This window comes from Anarhichas minor, unplaced genomic scaffold, assembly GCF_050575085.1.
Source record: "Anarhichas minor isolate MPS153535 unplaced genomic scaffold, ASM5057508v1 ptg000040l, whole genome shotgun sequence".
Lineage (NCBI taxonomy): Eukaryota > Metazoa > Chordata > Actinopteri > Perciformes > Anarhichadidae > Anarhichas > Anarhichas minor.
Genome location: NW_027466486.1, coordinates 13,360,268 through 13,376,529, shown reverse-complemented (window position 1 = coordinate 13,376,529; position 16,262 = coordinate 13,360,268). Strand labels below are relative to the sequence as shown.

Sequence of the window (16,262 nt, the reverse complement as noted above, 5' to 3'; positions counted from 1 at the left end):
TGATCCTTGCCTTCACCAACCATGGGAAAACCCAGCAGTCCAACTTTATCTCATTTCCTTCCTGTCTTTAACTCTGTCATTGTCCTGATGTGCGTTGCTTCCTGAGTTGGTAGCCCCCGACTCTAAGTTCTCCACAACTTTAGTCAGCCAACATTATAAGATATTCTACGGCACAGCATCATGGCCTGCTTGCATTTTACTACAGTTGTGCCAGTGAAGGTAATGACAATGACTATTTTGATGTCAGTGTTTTTTTCCCCATATATTAAGACAGGATTTTGCCTGAAGCGGACTGTGGCCTGTAGGCCTTTTTGTACTGGGAGTGACTGCATCACTGTAAACCTGGACAGAGTGGATTTTCAAACAGCTGAGGAATCATGCCGTGACAGGAACGGAGAACTAATGACATGTCGGTCTGAGACAGATGAGAGCACACTCGGCATTTTGAGTCAAGAATTGTATGGACACTTCTGGATTGGACTGCATTTACCAGCTGTCTCCTGCAGCAACCTTTCAGCTCCACTGAGAGGCTATGAGTGGACATCTGATAGTGTGCACCGAAGCTTTAGTCCACACTTCAGCCCCTGGAAAGACAGCGTTAAAGTCTGCTCTCCCCGCTGTGTGTCACTTTCCAACGATCAAAAGTGGACAGAGAGGCTGTGCTCGGACAAAACTGATGGCTTCCTGTGCAGAACAAAGCACAAAGATGCATGCCAGGCACGGGAATTATCAGATCCAAATGTGATCCGAAGCTCTGAAGGCTGTTCAAGTGCTCCTTGTCAGCATACATGCACCGATGTAATAGGAGGTTATATATGCTCTTGTTCCAGAGGATTTATACGAGACAGCAAGCAACCCGGAAAGTGCAAAATTCACTGTGCTCAACAGAAATGTCCTGCGATATATGAGGGAAGTTCACCCTACTGTGCTGATGGCTTTGTATTCAGTGAAACGCTTTGTGAGGACATTGATGAATGTGTACACGATGGATGCAGTCAGGAGTGTAAGAACACTTTTGGAAGTTTTGTGTGCTCCTGCCGGGAAGGATTTGTACTGAAAGATCAAGTCAAATGCATCAAAGCAGAGGGCAGTGAACGCTTTGTTGTCACAACTCCTATCGTCTTAGGCTTTGTTAAACCAGCCACTAACAATCATACGCTGAAGGGCTCTTCAGCGCCTGCTGGCAGTTTTCTCTGGATGTGGATTTTCGGTGTGGTGGCTGTGGTGCTGTTTATATTTGTGATAAGGTTTTATGTTGTGAAACGTCAGAAGCGCAGAGAACAAAACTCCAATCAGCAGCCTACTGTTCCTGTGGACAATAATGAGTGTGAAATCCAGTCCAAACAATGATGAGCACCAACTCCACTCCTGAATCTGGGTAATGCATTGTAATGATACTAATAAATGTGAATACATGAAATGAAGGGGAGCTTTTTTGTTGTATAGACGTGGATGGACTAGGCCACTCAGTTATTTATAGTAAAGAGAAAACAACTTTTATATGTAAAGATATAGGTAATTTCAAATTAGATTTTGGATAAAGAACGTACTTATCTATAAATACAAGTTGTGTTCGGCAATTGCAGCATTAACATATAGGATTATCATTTTGTTGTTGTCCCAGGTGGAGCTGAGAGGTCGTTTTGATATACTGCTTGGCAGTTGTAAAGTCTTAACTGTTCTCATTTTATGAGTTCAGTATAATATGTTTCAAAAGAAAGGTCTCCGAAAGATGGAAATCCTTAGGGTGCTCTTAAAATAACATACTAAATGTACTGTGTTCTCCTCAACCCTGACTCTTTCTTCACAGAGTAAACATTAATATGCGTGCATATGCATTTAACTGTTTGTAAAATATGAGTTTTGAAGTACCTGTGAAATGATATATAATATGGGACACTAGATGGTAACTTCATGTGGCATTTTGTGTTCATTTATGGTTCATGACAAGGAAATAAAATCTGAATTCATTCGTAACAAGTCATTGCTCTCACCACTCTTGTTCTTAGAGGGCCACCTACTGTTCTTTTGTAGAAATTGCTAAAAAAAAAAAAAGGCTTCTGTCACGTGGATCCTCATGTTGTTTGATTTCAATACTGGAAGACCTTTAGTAAGACAACCGGCATTTTTCCTGGCAATACATTTCTTGTTTCCTTGGCGGACTGTCAGAAATGTCACAGGATATGCACAGGAACTATAAATTAAATTTAAATTAAATACATTTTAAAAATGGTTTTTCACCATTGACTCACTTACTGGAGTTTAAAATGTAAAATACTTTTAAATGTGTATTCCCCATTGTCCACTGTTGAAGTCTCAAAAAATGCAATTAGTTCAAACGTTCTGATCAATTTGCATTGTTATTGCTATATTGATATGCCGATGCTATTTTCGCTGGGGAAACCACAAATGCTATGTGGTTTTACATGCTGCAATTTAACAACGTTTTATGCAGATTGCAGCAGTTTAGCATCTTATTTCCATTAATGCAAGGGTCTCTGCTAAAGAGATGGTACCACTTCAGTTTAGTTTCACTGAAAATAGCGTGTTGAAAGTGAAAGATTGTCGGGTCTTTTGCCTGTTGCATTATCTTCATAAACGCTAGAAATATTTTACTACCTGCTGCGTAAACCGTACCTACTTCCTGTTTTGTACAAAATTCCACCAGTTTTATGCAAATAGGGTATTAATGTATTCTGACAGTCTTGCAGCAATTGGCAGTGCTGCTAGATAAATATTAGATGGCACAACTGATTGCCAGGTGGACTATGACTTTCTTTTGCATGGTTCAACTCACTGTTCTCAGATATTCCAGTTTTACAGAGTTGTGCAAATTAAGTATTTATTTTGCAGTTTACATCTTTTACTGAGCGTTTTCTCTCTTTATCTGATGCTCCTCAAGGTTCCTCTTCTTCTCACAGGCTGTAAGGACACACAGAACACAGACATCATCACCACTCTGGTTAGTCTGACACCCTGAACCTATCCTCCCTTTGTGCTGATGAATTTAGTCACAAGTCTGCCAGCTGAAGGCTATTGACAAAGCCATCGGGTACACTATCACAGGGTTAACTTTAATTCTTTAAGTTTTAGTTCAATCTTGTTGCAGTTCCCTACAGCTGCCACTAGATGCTACTATTGACACATATTGTACTGATAGCACTCCTCCAATAACAAAATACTTCCTATATAAATTGATTTACAGCTAGTCCCTATAGTTCCAGAAACAATTACTGATATTAATATGACACCGTATGGCTACTGGGACCTAACAGAGGTTAACTTTAAGTTAAATAACCAACCACATCAACTCTGAGATAGAAAATCCCATCAGTAAACGTTGCTTTTATGTCACTGGGTCTACAGTGTGTTTCCTCTTCTCGCCCAGGAAAGAAGCAAAGCAGATAAGACTGCTATTAAACAGGAATCCCAGCATGTAATCAGTGAGACAACACCAAGGCTGTAAATGAAAAAAACACCATAATAAACATGTGGACAAAGATAAGTGGTGATATCGTAATGGGAACAAAATAACAGCATACTAATGAAAACAATGGTTACAGATATATAAAGGCATGGTCCAAATCATTTGGAATAAGGTCCCTTCGCAGTTACAAAGTATTAGAAGAGTGACACATTTGTGTTGAGTTGGCTCTGTACTCCAGCATGTTGACTTTAAATTGAAACAGTGACTATCAGGTTAAAGTACTGAGTTTAAATTCAAGGGCTTGTTAAGGCTTAGGGTCAGAACAGAAGGTCAATAATGGGTCAGATGAATAGTGAAGGAAGCAGTCTATTTCAAAGACCGAAATAAACTGAACAAATTTAATAAATGCATCACATCATGATGTCTCCCTTAATAATGATGTATCAGGCTTGTACTGCTGCCATCTTTACTGTCTACCTGTCCTGGGCCCTCTTTCCTCCTGTGCAGTCTTAAAATGCACGCTCAGGTGATTCAATTGGCATTGAATCACATTAATACAAAAACAAGTACCAAACTAGCAATGTGACCTACCCTGCTGCTATCATTTTTTATATGCATTAGTCATTCAGGATTTAAAAAATGATGGCATGCTAGAACATTCTGTTTGTTTGCCAAGCCCTTAAAACATACAGAGCTCAATTGCATAACTATATCTTTTATAAGTCACTCAAAAACAGTAAAACCATATAGACGAGCATCGGCCCTGAGAGGAGATCATTGTGGAGCTGCAGTTGTAGGTGACTATGTGACCTCATTGTGCCGTGGAGAGAGCACGACAGGAGCGTTGTGTTGATAAGACTGGGTGGTACTAACCTAACCTGGATGGCACCGGTTGTGGCTGACACAACCTCACCTCTCCCAGTCAATACATGGTTTTTTTATGAGCTTAGTCAGCCAATCATAACAGCAGGAGTAGCCTTTTTGAGAGGGAGCAAAAAAAACAAAGAAAAGGGTTGGGTTGTCTTATGTAAGGCAGACACCCTCTGAGAGAACTTAGGTTTGGCTAAATTCATGTTGCTTTTATCTTAATTTGGTTGAATACATTTTTTTTTGTCACCCGTTTTGTTTCAGATATGTTTTTCATGCACTTGTGCCACTATGCACTCTGCATTTAGATAGGTGCTAACCAAAACAAGTTAAATATAATTGATGTTGTGGTAAAAAAAAATCGCAAATAAACCATACATTTCTGCTAACTTCATTGTTATAAGTTTGTAAAACTTTTGCATAGCCTATATGGGCCATTCTACCGAATTGGTTCAAAGTCAGGTTGGAAATATTTTAAAATGTTGTATGTTTTATTCCCAAAACGTTGTCCGTATATATATTATACCATATCTAAAGTACACATATCTAGTAAAAGAACCGTCAATTTTGATATTGTATTTTCAGACTGTGTGGGAATGTTTTTCCTCTCCCAAAAATTGTCGCTACCGAAACATAGTAATACACTATAGTAAAAAGGTATTATTATTAACCTGTTAAGATTGTGTTTCCTTCCCTTCTCTGAAGACTCTTGGGCTGATCTGGACAGCCCAAGAGTGTCCAGATCAGCCCAACGTCGTGTGACGTTGGGCTGATCTGGACATGCCTCTGTGTGACGTTTTCTGGTGGAGGGATTAAGGTGACGACCTTGTCCACTGTGTACCAGATCTTGTCCTCTAGTCGCGGTCAATAAACGCGGTTTCGCCCAATGTTGTGCATGACTTTGACCTCAAGAGCACCTGCAGACAGATAACGGGTAAAATAAAAGGACATTGGGTGAGATATGATAAGTATTGCTTGTATTTGAATCTTATAAGACTATGAAATAAAGTTTGATTCAAAGGGAATGGGAATATGAGAACGGAAGATGGCCAAGTGAGAATGAATGGAAAGAGAGACTTTACCATATGTTTCGGTAGTGACTGTTTCGGTAGTGACAATTCTAGCTAGCTTTGAGCATAACTAAAGAATGCTAGCAAGCGGATGGCTAGCATACACATATTTGAAGAGGTGTACACACATAAAAACATAATACTTTGCATTAAACCCCAAAAAGTTTACTTAATTAAAGAGAATATGTGTTCGGTAGTGACAATTCTTAAGGTTACACGCCGATTTTCAGACTTTGGAACACATTTATATCAAAAGTATGGGATTTAGCTACTTACCATTCAGCCATGAGGGACAGGGATGCAGTGTCGCTGCCTGGTCAAAAATGCAGGGGTGTGGCTGAAAACCAGGCTCAGCCAATGGACTAAAACTTTTGAGTTTCGGTAGTGACATGAAAACTGGGGACATGATTTTTTGGGTATAGTTTTTTAATTTTAAAATTAAACCCACAATAAATCTAAATCTTACAACTTCTGTTTAAACTTAATCATAAAGATCTTTGAAATTACGTTATTTACAGAAATTGAAATTTAGATGTGAGGGTTGGGGACAGCTACTTCCCAATAGAAAGTACCCTATATATGATGATTTTGTATATATTTAGCTTATCACTATCTAATTGAATGCCTTGGGTTTAAATAGACCATAACACATTCTTAGTAAATATCTATGTCTGAATACTTAATTGTTATGTTAAATAGTTTTTCTTGTTGGGGGACAGCACTTTGAACGAATTCGGTAGAATGGCCCATACCCTGTGTTTCATAAGCAATGTGTCCAAGCTGTATGATGAAATCTTGAATGATGAAATTTGAGTGGGAGGAGTGTAGTCAGCTTTTTGTGCCCTGAGTTCAACCTCACAGGCTGGCTCACCACAAATCTTATTCAGCAGTCTTGCTTACCTCAAACATGTCCCTGACCTAAACATCTATTACATAAAGTATCTGAAGTACCTGGTTGTACGTTACTTTATAATGCACCTTAGTGTACTGTAAATGATCCTGGGAGGCTATTTTAGGGTATTAAAACAGGCGACGCCTGTTTCAGTAAACACGGAAGTGGAGACCGTCTCCCCTTACGTCATCCAATCAGAAAGAAGGCGTTAGTTCATAGCGTAGTGTCATTGGGTTAAATTTTGTCCACGCCCTTTGTCGCCCATATACGTAATAACAACCGGAATCTGGGCTAGCGTGTGGAGAGAGTACTGTTAGACTATAAATACCACGTTTTCGTACACACACGTAAAGCAGTCAGGCCGCTGAATACCTCATTCGTTCGCTGAGTAAGCCAAGAGAAAACAAAGCAGCAGCATGTCAGCCGACGGCGTGTTTAGGACCCGCTCTCTCGGTGTTGGCGCCGAGGGTCTGCCGGACCAGTACGCCGACGGCAAAGCAGCGAAAGTCTGGGAGCTGTACATCGGAGACACGCAGAGTAGGACGCAGGAATACAAAAGCTGGGTGATGTCTCTGCTGAAAGAGCACGGGGTGCGGAGGGTGCTGGATGTAGCCTGCGGAACAGGGTAATGTCAGGCGGACTCAGCAGTTTTACACTGGCAAGTTTGAGGGGGGCTTACATTTGAGCTACATCACACATTTGTTCAATTCAATTAAAACCCTTATATATCAGCACAAATAACGCCTTCAGTCAGCACCTGTATACATGTTCTACACTTGCACATCCCTGTCTTTAATTCGGCGTTAGTTATATACATCAGCTCTCCGTCATTTCAATATCGTATTTCGATGGGTAGCAACTGTGTTCAAATAAGTGACGCATATGCCGAATTGAAGACCGCACCCTAGGTGTGTATGCTGTGACGTGCTGATCAAAATTGGGCTTCCATAATTACCCTCCAGGTTGCTGAATGTGTGTGTGTGACCACTCTGAATGTCTCATTCTGTAAAATTCTGTAAAATGTGACTCTTGTCAAGTTTGCACTGTTTATCATTTCAGTATGTATCTTTTTACTTTATTGTACTTTAGACTTGCATTAAATAGTTCAGATAATTCATCATGTAAAAGTCCTAAACATGCCTATTTTGTTCAGTAATAAATAAACTGGATTATTTTTTATAGATAATCAAGATAGTTTGACATTCCTGGAATTTCAACCTGCAGACCCTTTTTTTTTTTTTTTACTCTGGACACAATCCAGATTAGGCCAGAGAGCAATGAATGAAAGTGCAGCGTTGCATCAGCCACTGTGACAGTTCCTGCCTCTGGCAGCAGTCTGGAACTGGGACCAGCAGTTCCAGACTGTTGTTTAAAAGTGCCTTTATGTTTCAACTAAGAAGTTTTAATTGGCCTAAACAAAAGCCTCAAGATCTGTTGTGCAAATCTGGATACATGTTCTGCCTTTTTAAATGTACACTGGCGGCTACCCACATTTGAAGCACCTTCTAATCAACTTGAGGCCACAGAAAGGGAGATGTGGTGTTTGCTTTAGTGGATATTATCTGCTGCATGTCTGTGAAATAGCAGATGAAGGTTCCAGTGGTTGAGAAACTGGCCCTGGGTTGTTGAAAAAGGAGTTTTGACTGGTTACATGCAATCTGTTTACCTCTGCTGATAATGTATCTGTGCCCTGGAACATCAGCAAGGCCATTGGCTGAACTCCTGCAAGGGGACAATATACTTGAACCTGTCCATGTAGCCCTCCAATTCACCTACATTGGCATTTATGTCTGGTAGATGCAACATTATCATTTTTTTTTTTTTCTTCATTTAACGGCATGTACAACAGTATTTTACATTAAGCAAGCATCCATGCAGTGATGTATCAGTTAAGTTCAACTTCATACCTCGCATATGTCTGCTGGGATCCGATATGGAGGAAATCAACACACAGACTTTGACCCCCGCTCTATAGTAGAAGTGTGTCTCTTTCAGCAGCACAGCCATCCGGGGCGACGTAAACATGTTCCCAGTGGAATGAGGTTACAAATGGCCCCACTATTTTTGGCTGACTAAATGTGCCTGCGATGCAAAAGGCTCTCCAGTTGTTCTGCCATCGGATTCGGTGGCGATTTAAGCAAGAGCTAAAGAAGCTGCACGTCATGCTTTCTATTAAGGATACAATCATCTTAACCTGCAGATTCCTTGATCTGAACCATGGAGCAGTTTTTTTTTTGTTTGTTTTTTTGTGTAGTTAAAAGTGACCCAAGCTTGTAAAAAAAAATGTTCCTTTTAAACTAAAGAACGTGATTTAACTCGAGCTACAATTAAACAGTTGCACTCTGCATTCTTACTGTTGGTTTGCTTGGTCGCACTGCATACAGCGTTATTAAAATATAGTATATCTAATAGTATATATGCTGTTGTATAATCTCTTGCAGTTGCTCAGTCGCTATTGTGCAATGAATCTTGCTCCCGAGTTGCTCTTTAACGTGCATATTGCTTAGCATTTACTCACAACTAGTAACTATTTGAATATAGTCGTAATAGCACAAGAGACATCAGCGTAACGAGAGTCCAGAAAGAAGTCAACAGCCTCAATTCAGAGCATGTTTTGGGTTCATGCTGTTCTATCAGGCTTTTTAATTAAAGCACGAGGAGCAACTTACTATCAAATATCAACCATCTCTTTACTTCTGTAAAACATTACAGTGTTGACGTTCCTAACAAACTGCATTGCTTTTTGAAGGTGAGGAAATGTTAGTCCTGTTGTCACTTTATGTTAATATATACATTTACAACACGTACGCATTGTTGACATACAGTCAAAGCAGTTCCACATGGAGGGGTCTGAGTTGAAGGTGACAATTTCACAACATGTTCCCTCCTATTGCTTCAGGATCTTGATGAAGCCTTTCAGACGCGCACGTCTCTGGTGTGTTATGAGCAGAGCTCGCGAGGTTCCGCTGGTATTTCACACAGAACTTGTATGTAAAGAACATGTGTGTTTCACTTTGTAGCGTGGACTCCATCATGTTGGTGGAGGAGGGCTTTAATATGGTGAGCGTGGATGCCAGCGACAAAATGCTCAAGTACGCGCTGAAGTCAAGATGGGAGAGAAGAAAAGAACCAGCGTTTGACCAGTGGGGTACGCCATTTTCCCCTTTTGTTGAGATAGAATTGTCATCCTTGAATTTTCGAAACACTTGAAAGTAACTCAAACCAGTGTCTTTGTGGGATGAACTGAGATCCTTCATTAAGTGACATCCTCTTTATGTTTCTGTCTTGCTTTGACTCTCTTGTGCTTATCCCTCTCATCCTCAGTGATTGAAGAGGCCAACTGGTTGACGTTATCGGAGGATATTCAGAAACCAGGGCCCGGCTTTGACGCTGTTATCTGCCTCGGAAACTCCTTTGCTCACTTGCCAGACTTTAAAGGTACGTGAGAGGTCAAGGGACAGAACCATTACTTAAGCAATACATTTGTCCAATGACCTTTTTTCACATTGTTCTTGAATCTGCTGGTTAACACTGGAAAAAACAACCTTTCTCTGGATTTTCGATCCCAGTAAAAGATGTACGGGATTCATTGCAGACCACCTCCAACCAAACTGCTAATGATTAACCAGTGGCTGGACACTAACATAACCTCTTATTCAAACAGTGTGATTTAATTGAAGATGATTCCGGTGATGGTGCATGTTCATGTTTATTGCTCTCAGGGGACCAGAGTGAGCAAAAGTTGGCCCTTCAGAATATTGCCAGTATGGTCAGACCAGGTGGGATCCTCATCATCGACCACCGTAATTACGACTTCATCCTAGAGACCGGCCAGGCACCAAAAGGCAAAAATATCTACTATAAGGTACTAGACTTAATGTTTTCTTTACAGTGGTGCAGAATGACATTTAGACCCATCCAACCTTATTTCCCCCCCTATCCGAATTCCACCAGCAGCTGAAGATCACAGCTGGTGTGCTGTGACATGACTGTTCATGATTACACCATGTACATTTTGGTTTCTGGATGTTGTCAGAACTCTCATCTTACCCGCTTAGCATTAAATATCTTTCATGATTCTGATAAGGCTTTTATAAAAGGTGCAGTGGCCCATGGCTGCGTACCTGGTAGCTGCTAACTGTGGCTTCGTCAAATTCTCCCAACAAAATGGTGGGAAGCCAGAGTGGGATCAGTTCTTTGTGTTTCAAAGAAATCATGTGTCCGTCCCAAGTGGCAACCTCTGGTGTTGAAAAGTGAAGCCAAAATGGAAGTGCCCAAAAACTGTTTGGCTCCAAAAGCAAGAATCTCCATAGAGCCCCATGTACCAACTGGTACAAAAAAAACCTTTTTGTTCACCAGAGTCAATGTAGTTCATCGCTATAGTTCATGACAACTGATGAAACAGTATGTCAGATGAACAGGGTCGTGTTTGGAATGATTCCTGAAGAAAAGTGAAGTGCATCACAAGCTTGTAAGAGACTACTTAAAGATGTCAAAGAAAAACAAGGCCATCCGCAGAATAATACAACAAAAGGCTGTTTTTAATTTAAAAGTCTGCTGTATCTGACTTTCCGTTGCTTCGTGAAGAGGAGTTGGACAGACAGAATTGCTTATGGATGGTTTATTTACACCATCCCTAGCAGCAGCTTAGTCTAAGACCTAAATCTCTATCTAGAGCCTGCCGGATATTGTGAGGTTTTCAATGAAAGTGGCCTTAGGAAAACAGAAGGAAAGGTGGATGACTTTGGCGGCTTTTAAGACTATTTTGGTAGAAAAGAGATAATGTGGAAAAAAATGTTTTTTGAAAAATAAGCTGGGTGTGTTCATATGTGGCTTAAAATGATGTGTAGCATCTACTTTGTAGCTAAAATGCACATTTATTCCCATGGAGTATTGTACCATGACAGCATATGTCTGGGTTCAAACAAACAACCAGTCCTGCAATTAATTATCTCATCTTATCGGTAAGAGCGGAAAGATTTAATATGAAGATATAACAGCAGGTGCCAACAGCAATGAGGCATATTTGTTTTATTTTCCTCAAAACAAGCTCCATATTCTTTAATCCAGCCAATGCAAGAACTAACCAGCTGGGAGGCCTAAAGAGAAATACTGAGTCAACAGTCGTGTGCTCGAGCAAAATCCACGTCTGATGCCTCTGTAATCCCAGAGTCTGCGCTCATGGTCCAACAGTAAGAGCTACCTCCTGGTTTTGTTTGTCGCTACTCACTCTTGGTCACTACTGAAGGAAAGAGGAAAGGTTGTGAGAAGTCTTTTTGGTGCCTAATACTCACCACCATGTTTCCTAAATGTGTGTGTTTTGTGTTGCAGAGTGATCTAACTCAGGACATCTCCACTTCGGTGCTGTGGGTCGACAATAAGCCCCATATGATCACTTTGGACTACACCATCCACGTGCCAAAGGCCGCCATCCAAAATCTTCCTGAAGTCAGGTAGATCAACACTCTGCTCACTATGATGCTCACAAAACCTCGAAGGCAGCGTGAAAGTGCCAACAGTCCCGGCTACTTATATATATAACTTTATGTTTTGATATCTCAATATAATACAGTCGAGGTCGATGGACCTTCTCACCAGACATGTTAGACACAATAGAAACCTTGGTTGGATAAATACTAATGTGTGCGTGCTTTGTCCTCCCCAGTAAATTCCGTTTGTCCTACTACCCTCACTGTCTGGAGAGCTTTAAAGGTTTACTGAAGGAGGCCTTCAACGGCAAAATGGAGCACAGTGTCTACGGAGATTTCAAGACGTACGTCCCGGGCCAGTCCAAGGCCCCGTGCTACTTCATCCATGTCTGTAAGAAAACAGCCTAAGAGCCCGACCAACCAACTAGCAACACACAGACGCACTGCTTAGACAATAACAGCCCTTAATATGCTCCTACTGTCATCCAGGTTTGGGCGAAGTTTGAATACCTTTTTAAAAATATTTTATCTTTGTAAAAAAAAAAAAAAAAAAAAAGATAGACATCATCATATAAGAACATGTATTAACAGGGATTTTTTTTTTTTGGGTTTTTTCTATGGTCAGGAAATGTGTAATTTATACCTGTGTGCTAAAATGTTTGGTTGATTCTGATCTCTTTTGACTTAAAACCCAGTGAGTCCCTCAAACGCTCAAATAGTAACAGTCTAATGGTTAATAGAAACACACCAGGCAGCTGTGAATAATGCATGTTTTCTGTGGCCCGGAGGCGTGTTCATGTGTTTCAGGCGGGAAGAAATTCTTTGTAACACAGGTCAACATGTCACAGGACTGTTCACTGATTGGCTGCGGGTAATCTCGGGCCGCTAAAAGTTCAACTATCCTCAACTTTGAGTTTGGCCACAGAATCAAAATGCCCGCAGCTTTCCATAGACATCGCATGGCATCCCGCCGCTGCTGTTTTGGTGTGTTTTCGGTACAAAAAGGTCAAAGCAAGTTAGAAAAATGTATTCAAAATGTATTGGACCACTGTTTTATCCATATCTGGCTTTTTCCCAAAGTGCTGCTTTGGTGTTTACCTTATTTCCACCCCCCGCTTCCCGCCTTTCTGAACTGTGAAACCCGCAATGAACATTCAAAATGGTGCTGTTCATTTGGGATATTCCTCATGATGGAACACTTGATATTAATCGCCAGTTATGTACAAAGTGCTGAGATATATTCTTAGGCGATTGTATTTTTTAAGTTTACCACAAGGGTCTTAAAAACAACGCAGCGGTGTCTTGTGAATACGGTAGTCGTTCTTTTGCTTGTGGGTTAGGGTCATTGAGCTGGAAAAGGGGAAAAAACAATCTCATTCTGGCCGACTGCCTTTCTTTAAGTTCAGGTAAATCTGGCAGAGCATGATGGCAGTTTCAATTTATTACTTTACTCTTATGGGAGTCCCCCGATGTTCAACAGTAATCTGACACACCTGTGGACGTCACTTAAAAAAGACAAGAGAACCGCTAGTGAAGATTGTGAATCCCCTTAAAAAGGCCATGTTATGCTGTTTGGAGTGTCGCACAAGCACTGCTAGTCCAATCAACAATCCTCTACTCTGAAGGGCTCTTGGCTACCTCACCAAATCCCCTCCAGCTACAGAGCTAAATGACCTCTGACCTCCTCTGAAGATTAAAAACTGAAAGGATTTCTGCTCAGGCTCTTGAGAGAACAGCTTCTTATTTTTCAATGAAACTTTCCTTTTTTTTTTTTTTTTGTAACAATTGAGGTTTTGTTTAAGGATTCTCTAGTTTGATTCATTCATTGATCAAGTTCATGGAAACCCCAACTGTCTTTAAAATTGTTATCAACCAAAGATATTTGAAAAGTGTTGTTCTCTGCTCGATCTTGGAATGTTTGAAACTTAAATGTTATACAATCGTGCTGCACTCAAATAATTGAGTTTACCCAAATAATAAGGGAAACCCGATGAAGGAATAATTGAATCAAGGTTCAAATACATTTCCTTTGACGCCAAATAAAAAATGTATTTTTCACTGGAATGAGAAAGCAGCTCTATGAGAGCAAAATACTGCTGTTTGCCTAAACTAGAGCGCACGGTGCATTCAAATGTTGTGCCAGTGCCTCTGTGGAACCAGACGTACGGTGCGCAGTAGTTTGTGTTTGAGATCAACAGCAGGTTCACAAAGTGGTAAGAATGGCCAGATGTTTGAGTGGCTTTGAAGTTTGAAAAGTATTTCACAACAGTCTTATATGTTGCCAAAAAAATTGCAAACGTTTTGTGATGAACAATGATTATTGGAATTCTTTTGCATGAAATAAAAAAAATATTTTGAAATAAGTAACCTGGTTATGACATTTTTATTTTCAATCTCATGTTTCTGTGACATGATTTGATTCCATTAGAAGATTTATCGGCTCTTTTAATGATACTATTACTGAAACCAAGTGAACCTTTATCTTTGAAAGGTTATGGCAGCTGGCTCGTGTATTTTGCATTTGAGGTTTATTAAAAAAATCATGTTGACTTTTTTTTTTTTTTACTGGATCAAGTAAAGATATTTGTACTTGTATATTTGAATTCTGCACGAACTAACACGCAATGCAAGCATTTCAGAATCGTGTTTATCGTGACAACTGTGTCAAAGCAGCTGATAAAAACGAGATCATTTCTAGATATTATATGACAGCAATTGCCATGTTATTCCATCAAAGTGAGATCCTAATACCGACATAAAAAGGAATCAGCCATTGTCCTCTTAAGTGCAGAATACAGGTTGGACACAAGAGGGCGGTATTACATTACATGTGTCGAAAGCAGTCAAAATCCCACAGATGAGGACCAAAGTCCATTAGTGAGCTTTTTGTAAGATGAAGTGTATAGTTATACCGACATAAATATTTGCGATTCTTTAACTATTCTAAGCAAGTTATTAATCCATCCATCCATCCATTTTCCACCGCTTATCCGGGGTCGGGTCGCGGTGGCAGCAGGGCAAGCAGGCCGACCCAGACCTCCCTCTCACCGGCAACATGTTCCAGCTCATTCTGGGGGATCCCGAGGCGTTCCCAGGCCAGTTATTGTCTCATGTAATTGTAATGCCACTGGTTTGGTCTCAATGATTGTTGTGATTGCTAAACTCTTTGGTAAGATTGAAGTTTTCACCTTCTAGCTCTCTTTCTAGACACTGCTGCAACAAATTACAATTCAAAGAACAGTAGAAAGTCCTCAGCCCCAATAAAACAAACTGCTTCTTCGCATTGTGTCAGTGAGTGACACTTCCTGCCTTGTCTGTCTGACCTCCGAACATGAACTTGCTCACCGTCCTCCAGCTTGTTTTCCCTGGAGTGGATCGTCTGCAGCTCATCTCATGTCTCCGAGGTATGCGATCAGACTCTGGTGGTAGACGGCCGTGCAAAGGAGCTGATACACAAACCAGATGTGAGAACCGTTTGCCAGATGTGGCTGCTTTGCTTTGCTCCAGTTAGGGGAGTCAAAATGGTCAACCGTGGCTGGCTTTACTGGGGAGGATCGCTTTCACAGCACGCCATTGGCCAAATCAAACAAAAACAGAGAGAGCTGAGAGAGACAGATTGGCTGGAAAGGAGGAGATGAGCAATTATGATTAATAATGGTTGTACTGAAGAGCCTTTAAAGGAGAGAAGAAACTATGTTACATGAAGTATTAATGCCATGCAGTGTGTTATTGTATAGTTGAAGTATTTCTAGGTCGTGGCACTTTCACATTAAAGTCACTTTTTGATTTTCTGGCCTTGCATTCGACAAGAAGGTGACAAGATCCGTTCCTCAATCCAGTAACCTACAGTTTTACTGACATCACCGACTGTTTCAATACTGCGTCTCTACACTCTGTCGTCCAGCTGTATTTTGTGTATCAAAACTCTCCGTGTACTTTCAGTTGTTCCTGGGAAAAAGAGAGCAATGCAACAGCCGTTTGTTTGGAGGTAATCTTCTGTAACCAGAACAGAGGTCTGGAAAAATCCAAGGTTGTTGGCTTAAAGGGACACAATGGTCTGTTGTAATACTTCAGACCCTTGACATTAGACTATGGGAGGACCTGTTTGTAACTAACAAGACATAAAGAGCAGTTTCTCGTAGCAAACTTGCAGCCAATCAAATATCTGCTTCAGGATTTTCTACATCATCCAGATTTATTTTTAGACTTTGCTGTCTTGAAAAGTCATACAATGTTCTATCAATTACAGTAACACAACATATACAGTATACTATTATTAGTTGGTGCTTGTCTGGTTTGGGTCCATCCGGATAGCAGAGTGAGTTGTTAGCAGACACAGTAGCAGAGTTGTGTTTCTGACCTGGAACTATAGCCTCTCAAAAGTCCTTAAAATGTTGTTATTTATGCATGTTTTGGATTCTCTTTCTTCATTCAATGAGAATACTGCCATGATGTGTTAGCTGATCCATATTTTTATTTCAACGGTGGACAAATGACTTTGGGTAATGTGAAAGTGGTTATACATCGTGACAGACACACCCAACTGCAGTTCCCTTCAGCTCTCCAGGCGGGTTTAG

At 40.6% G+C, this 16,262-nt stretch overlaps 2 protein-coding genes across 2 annotated transcripts; both read left to right on the top strand.

Annotated features, from left to right (window-relative positions):
• Positions 1 to 118: 118 nt before the first annotated feature.
• LOC142968407 (thrombomodulin-like) lies at positions 119 to 1,984 on the top strand. Its single transcript, XM_076108262.1, has one exon. The coding sequence runs from the start codon at positions 181 to 183 to the stop codon at positions 1,348 to 1,350; it is 1,170 nt and encodes a 389-aa protein (XP_075964377.1). The 5' UTR covers positions 119 to 180; the 3' UTR covers positions 1,351 to 1,984.
• Positions 1,985 to 6,524: 4,540 nt separating this feature from the next.
• gnmt (glycine N-methyltransferase) lies at positions 6,525 to 14,048 on the top strand. The gene is made up of 6 exons (XM_076108164.1): positions 6,525 to 6,881; positions 9,277 to 9,404; positions 9,581 to 9,694; positions 9,979 to 10,121; positions 11,588 to 11,709; positions 11,922 to 14,048. Exons 1-6 carry the CDS (start codon positions 6,673 to 6,675, stop codon positions 12,091 to 12,093), a joined length of 888 nt encoding a protein of 295 aa, XP_075964279.1. The 5' UTR covers positions 6,525 to 6,672; the 3' UTR covers positions 12,094 to 14,048.
• The last annotated feature ends 2,214 nt before the right edge of the window (positions 14,049 to 16,262 follow it).

Coding starts and splice junctions, on each gene's coding strand:
- LOC142968407 (XM_076108262.1), top strand. CDS start 181: ATGGCCTGCTTGCATTTTACTACAGTTGTGCCAGTGAAGGTAATGACA.
- gnmt (XM_076108164.1), top strand. CDS start 6,673: ATGTCAGCCGACGGCGTGTTTAGGACCCGCTCTCTCGGTGTTGGCGCC. Junction 9,695..9,978: donor TCACTTGCCAGACTTTAAAG/GTACGTGAGAGG, acceptor TATTGCTCTCAG/GGGACCAGAGTGAGCAAAAG. Junction 10,122..11,587: donor GCAAAAATATCTACTATAAG/GTACTAGACTTA, acceptor TTTGTGTTGCAG/AGTGATCTAACTCAGGACAT.